Source organism: Mandrillus leucophaeus, unplaced genomic scaffold, assembly GCF_000951045.1.
Source record: "Mandrillus leucophaeus isolate KB7577 unplaced genomic scaffold, Mleu.le_1.0 Scaffold12, whole genome shotgun sequence".
In the NCBI taxonomy this organism is placed as follows: domain Eukaryota; kingdom Metazoa; phylum Chordata; class Mammalia; order Primates; family Cercopithecidae; genus Mandrillus; species Mandrillus leucophaeus.
This window is the reverse complement of record NW_012100320.1, coordinates 1,222,600-1,230,975: the sequence shown is the minus strand read 5'-3', so window position 1 is coordinate 1,230,975 and position 8,376 is coordinate 1,222,600. Positions and strand designations below refer to the sequence as shown.

The 8,376-nt window shown below is 49.2% G+C and overlaps 1 protein-coding gene across 3 annotated transcripts in view; it reads left to right on the top strand.

Annotated features, from left to right (window-relative positions):
- The first annotated feature begins 2,496 nt into the window (after nucleotides 1-2,496).
- Nucleotides 2,497-8,376, top strand: part of CA12 (carbonic anhydrase XII) — a 59,415-nt gene continuing 53,535 nt past the window's right edge. For all 3 annotated transcript variants that reach the window (XM_011967779.1, XM_011967770.1, XM_011967763.1), the window contains exon 1: nucleotides 2,497-3,314. In XM_011967779.1, the coding sequence (XP_011823169.1) occupies nucleotides 3,230-3,314 (85 nt within the window). In that variant the 5' untranslated portion in view covers nucleotides 2,497-3,229. The remainder of the gene's footprint in view (nucleotides 3,315-8,376) is intronic.

The window sequence follows — 8,376 nt, the reverse complement described above, 5'->3', positions numbered from 1 at the left end:
CAGCGGGTAGAATCATAGAGAGGGGAGGAAGCTGAGCCTGGCACCTGCAGCAGTGCAGAGACACGCGGAGGGCCTGGGGAAGCCAGAAGCACAAATGACCACAGTGGTGGCAACAGCAGTGGGAAGATTTAGCGGGTATTAGGGGCAGCAGGTTAAGAAGACTTTTGACTTAACAATTGGACATGGGCTGAATATAAAAGGCATCAGAAGCACGTGTATATGACTGGATAGTGGCGTGCACACATTTCAAAGCATTCAGACCTGTGAGAAAAGTGGGCAGAAGTGAGCAACAGGTGATGATAATGTGCACTGGAAACAGAGCTTGGACACTGAGCCAGGCCAAGATACACAAGATCTAGCACAGTCTGTAGGGATGGAAAGGTGTGATCCCTTTCCTCCCCCATCATAAAGGTCACAGCTGACACTCAAATAACAAGACAGGCCAACAAGAGAAAAGCACAATGACTGTATTTATCTCAGTTTTATGTGACACAAGAGACTTCAGAAACGAAGACCCAAAGACTCAGGGAGAACTGTGTTTCTGCTTAGATTTGACAAAGCATGTGGATGGCTGTGTAGAAATGTGATTGGACAGAAGGGTGTGATCTCACAGTGATAGACTGAGGGGAACCCAGCAAAGCCTGTCTGTTCCGATTCTTCTTGACCTCTCTGTGCAGCATTGCTTTCTCCTGGGTGTGGGGCAGGACCCCTCCCGAATGAGGGTCTTTAAGGGAAAAGGGAGAGGGGAGAGAGTGACCGTTCTGGGTTTTATGGCTTGCTGTGGAGGAGAGGGGCTCTAGTTTCTATGAGCTGCCTGGGGAAGAGGGATTCTGCTTTCTGCCATTCACTTAGCGGGAGAAGGAGGAAAAGGAGACAAGAGGATGGGAGAAGGACAGAGAGACCTTGTTTCTGGGGCCTTTTCAGTTTCCTTCAGTTCAAAGTACTCAGCATGCCAAGGTGCCATACTTTGGGGTATTGTGTTCTGAGCTCCCAAAAAAGTGCCTGACACAGCAGGTCCTCAGTAAATAATGTAAGTCCCTTTCTTCTGCTGCCACCCCAGAAGAGGAACCCTCTCCCCCAGCTTTCTAGTGAGGACGGAATGATGTATTGAACTAGCATGAGCCCCATCTACTTACCTGTTACTAGGGGGAATTGTAATAAGCTCTTCATGTGTACCCCACTGTGCTGTTCTCCTATTCTCAGTTCATCTCTTTGCATCTAAACTTGGAAGGTAAGAACCTAATCAGGATGCACTGAACTCATCTGAGCACAGCTGTCTTGTCCAGTTCCTTAACCTGTGCCAAGTCCAGACGGGCACGTGAAGAAAAAAAAAGCGTGAAGGAGGCTTTTGCCCAAATAGCACTGTGCTTGGGGGATTCTGAGTAGGGCTGAAACAGCCTTTACAAAAATTGTAACTGAGGAAATTATGGCAGTGACAAAGATCAGACCTAAATGACTCAGTCTTTCTTCTAACCTTTATGCTGTCTCCGTTCATTCCCGGGCACAGGCCAAACTAACCTTAGAAAGGAATTCAGTTTATGGTTTGACTCAGAAACAAAATCATTAATAGCCCTTTCCTGAAAAGACCCCCTTCTTGCCTGGGGACCAGTCTGCCTTTGTAAGACTAGTCAATTAGTTACCACATTAGAAATTATGGTTTAGGGGCCCTGCTGCAAGAGTCTGAACCTTCCCAAATTGCTGCTGGAGATAACATCACTATTGTAAAACCTATTTTGCAGACCCTGCACTGGATGGATCAGCTGACACCACTCAGACCCTGTGTGATCTGGCTCAACCAGTTCTGGGATCCCACCCAGGAACAGAAGACTGCAAGAAAACCTTACTTCAAACCCTCTGTGATTTTATCTCCAACCTGACCAATGAGCACTCCCAAAGTCCCAAGCTCCTACTGGCCAAATACTCTTTAAAAACTCCCAGAGGCAGGGCGCAGCCTGTAACCCCAGCACTTTGGGCTGATCATGAGACCAAGCGATCAAGACCAGCCTGGCCAACGTGGTGAAACCAGTCTCTACTAAAAATACAAAAAAATTAGCTGGGCATGGTGGCACGTGCCTGTAATCCCAGCTACTCAGGAGGCTGAGGCAGGAGAATCGCTTGAACGCAGGAGGCGGAGGTTGCAGTGAACCCAGATCGCGCCACCGCACTCCAGCCTGGTTGCAGAGGGAGACTCCATCTCGACAAACAAACGAGCAAACAACTCCTGGAATGCTTGAGGAGACTGATTTGAGTACTGGAATCCCAGCACTTTAGGAGGCCGAGGCAGACGGATCACTTGAGGTCAGGAGTTCCAGACCAGCTTGGCCAACATGGTGAAACCCCGTCTCTACTAAAAATACAAAAATTAGCCGGGCGTGGTGGTGGGCGCCTGTAATCCCAGCACTTTGGGAAGCCAAGGCAGGTGAATCACATGAGGTCGGGAGTTTAAGGCCAGCTTGGCCAACATGGCGAAACCTCACCTCTACTAAAAACACAAAAATTAGCTGGGTGTGGTGGCATGCGCCTGTAATCCCAGCTACTCGGGAGACTGAGGCAGGAGAATCGCTTGAACCCGGGAGGCGGAGGTTGCAGTGAACCGAGATCGCTCCGTTGCACTCCAGCCTGGGCAACAACAGAGACTCCATCTCGAACAAACAAACGAAGGAAAACCTCCCGTCTCTGGCACAGCAAGCTCTGCGTGAATTACTTTCTCCATTGCAACTCCCCTGTCTTGATAAATGGGCTCTGTCTAAGCAACGGGCAAGGTGAACAGTGGGCTGTTACAGGACCAGTGACAGACCAAGGGCATGCCACTGACGGGATCCCTAGACGCACCCTTCTGGATGTGAGGCAGGCGGATCTCACCCACGCCTGCCAGCAGCTCCTCGGAGAACTGGGTTCCCAGGTCAGCCCTGGCCCGGAGGTGCGCCCGGGACCCGCAGAGCGCGGCTGAAGTCAAGGCTACAACTCACCTAGGATCTGGGGCGCCAGCCCTCCGGTGGGCAGGGCGTTCTCCTCCCCCACCCCCACCCCGCACGATGACATCAGTGTTTGGGGTTGAGTTGCTCCATAAAAGCAGCCCGGGGAAGCCAGGAGAGCGAAGGGCGGACGTGCTCGCCACGGCACCCGGGCTGCGCGCACACGGTCCCTGTGTGCGGCTGGAGGCTGGAGCGTGAGCGGCCACCGGGAGCCCCCGGGACAGCCCGCGCCCGCCCTGCAGGAGCCCGCGAACATGCCCCGGAGCAGCCTGCACACAGCGGCCGTGCTCCTGCTGGTGATCTTAAAGGAACAGCCTTCCAGCCCGGCCCCAGCGAACGGTAAAGTTTCCGCCTGCTTCTTTCCTAACACTCCTGAGCGCTCAGCCGCCCCTGGACTGAAGGCTCTTCAATGATAAAGTAAAATCTTTGCTGGGGGGGAGCAGGGAAGGTGTAGTACCAAATAGTACAGTCTCAAGAAAGGATGCTCCGTTTTCCTTTGCTAAGGTTGGGGCTGGAAGCACTTTGCTTTCTAGTGGCGGTTGGCGCAGATTTAGTGCTAAAATGTTTGCGTGTACTCCCGAGCACCGCCAGCTCTGAAGATGTGGCTTGCGAACTTGCTAACCAGGGAGGAGATGCAAAGACAAGATTTAAAACAGTGTTCCCCCGATCCACGTTTGAAAGTAGAGAGGTGACTGTGGCATTCTGAGTGGGGTAAGCACAGAGAAAGGTTTGCTGTGCCCCTGTGCAGAATCCGCACACAGTGGTAGGCACTTTTCTTTGGAGAACAGGATCTTTACCGTTAAGTCTTACCTACAAGTCAAAGGGATGATGCATCCCATTCTTAATCATTGTTTTTCTCCAGGAGGGCTCTACTATGCTGAACGTACATGTGTGTGCACGTACACATGCATGCACGCGCGCGCGCGCACACACACACACCCCTTATTTCTGATTGCAATTAGAACACTAAATCCCAAAGGACTGGAGGCTGAGGGACTGGGTGGAGGCTGAGTGGGGTGGCAGGAGGAGGTGGCAGGGGGGACCCGAACTGTGGGCTCATGCGAGGCCAGTGAGCTAACATGTGTACAGCCAAGACTGGTTCGTTAATCTTTTGGAACAAGAAAGTGATTTTGGACCGAAAGTGATTTTAATGGCTGAAAATGGATTCTTCCTGGCTAGGCAGCAGTGGTGGGAAATACGTCCTGCTCAGCAGCATAAAAGCTCTGAGCCTCCTCTCTTGGAGGTCGCGGTGCCCATGGGGAAGGGCAGGGGAGCCAGGCTTTGGATAACTCTTAATTAAATTCCAATCGACTAGCTGGCATGATATGTTTGATATTATCTCCCTCATCTGGTCAGGGAGAAACAGAAGGTAGGTGGGAGAAAGGAGTGATGTAAAAGTGAAAATCAAGTTTTAAAACCACAAACTTTACATGTATCCTCCTTTTACGCAAGATTCACTGAGACCAAAGTTTCCCTGGAAATCTAAACCGCTCCAAGACAAAAGGGAGAAACAGCCATTAGTTGGCCCTCTTTCCTATAGCTGGTTGCTCCTCTCACTCTGGGGCAACTCCCCCTCCCTTCTCTCTCTTTTCCTGCCTTTCCCTGTTCTCCTGCCTCCCTCCCTCCCCTTCCTTTCTTCCCTACTTTCCCTGCTCTCCCTCTTCCTCCCCTCTCCCTTTCCTTCCTTCCTATCTCTTCTCCCAATTCTCCAAGTTGGGATTGGGGAAGCTTGCAGTCAAAACTCCACTTTCACCTCACTCTGAGGAAGGAGCCTGCCTACCCCTGGGTTCTAAGAACACAGTTTTTATTCTGTAAATTCTCATGCAGCTTCCTCCGGTTTTTAACTGCCTTAGAGGACAGGTCAAAGCAAAAATCACTGAGGTGTAGAATGTCAGTATGAACCCAAAGTTGGGGGTGGAGAGGAGTTAAGCAGAGTAATGGGGTCAAAGTGCTGTCTGCCCTCTGCCTGGTGCATTAAACTTCCAGCATTGGAGAATGTTCAAGAACAATGTCAGGGGCCCAGGAGGGAGAATAATAAGGTGAAGCCAAGTGTCTTCTGGAGAAACCCTTGGAATTCTTAGTTGCCGTGGCTTTGGGGGGACATTTCAGTGAATTCTGCAGAGCTTGCTCTGCGCAAACCTGGTGTGGAGAGCCAGGCAGTCTTGGGCTACCCAGGTGATGTTTACTCAGGGAAAGTTCTAGCACCCAGCACAGGAAGCAGGCAGGGCCCAGGACCTCTGATATGGATCTTGGTAAATATCATTTTCTCAGGCATTCCCTCCAGGGGAACCTCCCTGCTCAGTACCAGCTGGGTCTGCAGGTTCTAACAGGCTTCAGGTTGAGCCTCCCAGGTTTCCCAGATGGAACAGATAACCTTCCTTTGGAAGAAAACTATTCCCTTCCAGGAAGGGCCTGCTCCCTCAGGATGCCACCGAGGCCTTGATCTGGCCTTGCCTGTGGAATCAGTTTAATCCTGTTAAGCCTTCTGTTCTTACAGCTAGAGGTGGGGAACCAGGGGGTGCAATTCCTGAATAAAGCACACTTTCATGCACATGCACACACACGCACACATACACACACATGCACACACGCATACATACACACACTTTTAGAAAGTCTTCCTGAGGTCAGATCTGAGCTGGGGCCCTGATCCTCACCCGATGAACCCCCTTGACTCGCCATCCTCACCTTCATTTTACAATGCCGCTTCTCCCCTTCTCCAGCTCCTGAGCCCCTCCAGACACTGCCATTTATACCCAACGTGCCAAGTCTGGAGTCCCAAGCCAGCTCACTCACAGAGAGGAGGGCAGGGAATGTTGCTCTGAAGGCTGCTGCCTTTCAACAAGTCCCCAGTTCTATGTCATCACTGAGACCTCACAGTCCCAGGTGTCAACTCTATGACTTTTATCCCTGAACTTTCCGGAGTGTGATGCTGAGGCCTCATCTGAGGATGGGAGCTCCAACAACAGGAAAAACCTCGATTAGCAAGCTCTGGGGAGGATAGAAGAAGATGTAGGGTGTAAGGCTGTGATTTGAATGAGAGCAGGTGCAATGCAAACTGCTGGCAAAGTAGCAGTGCTCAGGCAGCAGATGTGCTTCTAGTGGCCTCCAGGATCACTGGAGTGGCCTGTGCCTCCTCAGGGGAAAAGTAAGGGTGAACTCCTCTGTTACTTGTGGAATTTTACATCCTGGGCCTACAACTGTTCTGCTTGCTAAGAAGTAATGATCTGGCTTATTATATCTCTAAAGTCCGGGATTACATCTTACTAGTGAACCCCTCACACAAAAGACTGAAGAAAAACGTCCAGACGAGGTTTTATGTCTTCTATAGCTTGGTTTTAAAGAAATGCTTTCTTTATTTCTTTTCATTGTTGTTTCAGCAAAGGGGTGAGCAGTAAACTTGGGGGTCACATACAAGTTTGGTTTCCCTATGGTTCTGAATATCTTCATCCAATTACTAATTCAAGAGAGGTTGATCTTGGACCCTCAACTCTCAATGTGCCCATAGCTGGTTTCAGGGGAGTCTGTGGACCTTCTGAAATGAATTGTATATAAAAATGTGTGTGTCTAAGCTTAGGGCATTTTTTTTTTTTTTTTTTTTTTTGAGACAGTCTTGCTCTGTGGCCCAGGCTGTAGTGCAATGGCACGATCTCAACTCACTGCAACCTCTGCCTCCTAGGTTCAAGCAATTCTCCTGCCTCAGCCTCTCGAGTAGCTGGGATTACAGGTACCTGCCTCCACCCCTGTCTAATTTTTGTATTTTTAGTAGAGACAGGGGTTCACCATGTTGGCCAGGCTGGTCTCAAACTCTTGACCTAAGGTAATCCGCCTGCCTCAGCCTCCCATAGTGCTGGATTACAGGCCTGAGCCCCTGCACCCGGCCAGCTTAGGGACATTTTTATTGGGAGAGGTCCATAATACTCATCAGATCCTCCAGGGGCTCTGGCCTCCTCCACTTAACTACTCCAAAGATTGAGGAGATTTGAAGATTCCCTAAGTTCACGGCACTAATGGTAAATTAATGGTAAATGTGGTGGGACTCCTCTTAATGGGAATGTGATATTGGGCAGGACACTTCACCTTGGTGGACTTTCATTTCCTCACCTATATATAGGAGATGGGCTATGAGTGAAAGAAAGAGATCTAAACTCTTCCTCTTCCAGAGTGGGATGTCAATAAATAATTCCCAAACCTAAAACAATCAAGGTAAAACAGTATTAGCATGTTATATGGAGATACGGAGATAATAGCAAAAGATTCATTTTAAAAAGATCCAAAGTGGTTGCTCTAGGGAGCCGTACACGGTTAGGGAATGTCAGGGAACTGAGGTTTTTGTTAAACAGCCTTGGAGAACCATCTGACTTTTTAAACCATGTGCAAGTGTAATTTGATAAAAATTACCAATTACATTTGAAAATTAAAAATGAAATTAATTACAAACACGGAGGCAAAGAAATGGAACCGAATAACAAAAAATATGAGATTTAACCAGCTTAAAAAAAAGAAGGCAAGTTCACTTTTTAACTTTTAAAAAACACAATTTGCTTGAGTAGGAAATGCCAGGAGTGATAAGTGACCAGATTGCTTGTCAGTTAAGTTTTACTGCAAACTAATTCCCACGAGAGAAACGCTTTTCCATCAGTACCCTTGCGGGTCGATAACCACGGAGACCCTGGGAAAAGTTGGGAGGGAGGGATTTAGGAGTTGCACAGTCCCCTCATTGGATGAGTCCCCTGAGACACACAGTGGGATGCGTCTCTACTCAGGGTCCCCTCCTCGGAGATGAAGAGGAAGGCCGGCAAGCAGGGTCACAAGAGCATCGTTCTGCACTTGTGAAAAAGACCTTTTTGACATAGGAACGAAGAACCTTTATGCATGAAGGGTGTGGAGTGGGAAGTAGTAGGTGACTTTTGTTCTATTTCTGGCAGGATTTTGCCTACACATTCCTACTACCCCTGGAATTCTAACTCAGATGTAGATAGCAGCTTCCTCAAATAGAACCTTTTTCCCAGCTGGGTGCTGTGGCTCATGCCTGTAATCCCAGCCCTTTGGGAGGCTGGGTTGGACAGGTCACTTGAGCCCAGGAGTTTGAGATCAGCCTGGGCAACATAGCGAAACTCCATCTCTATGAAAAATACAAAAATTAGCCAGGTGTGGTGGTGCACACCTGTAGTCCCAGCTACTAGGGAGGCTGAAGTGGGATGATTGCCTGAGTCCAGGAGGTTGAGGCTGCAGTGAGCTGCGATCACACCACTGCACTCCAGTCTGTGTGACAGAGTGAGATCCTGTCTCACAAAAAGAAAGAAAGAGAAAGAGAGAGAGAGAGAAAGAAAGAAAAAGAAAGAAAGAAAGAAAATAGAAAGAAGAGAGAGAAAGAAAGAAAGAGAGAAAGAAAGAGAGA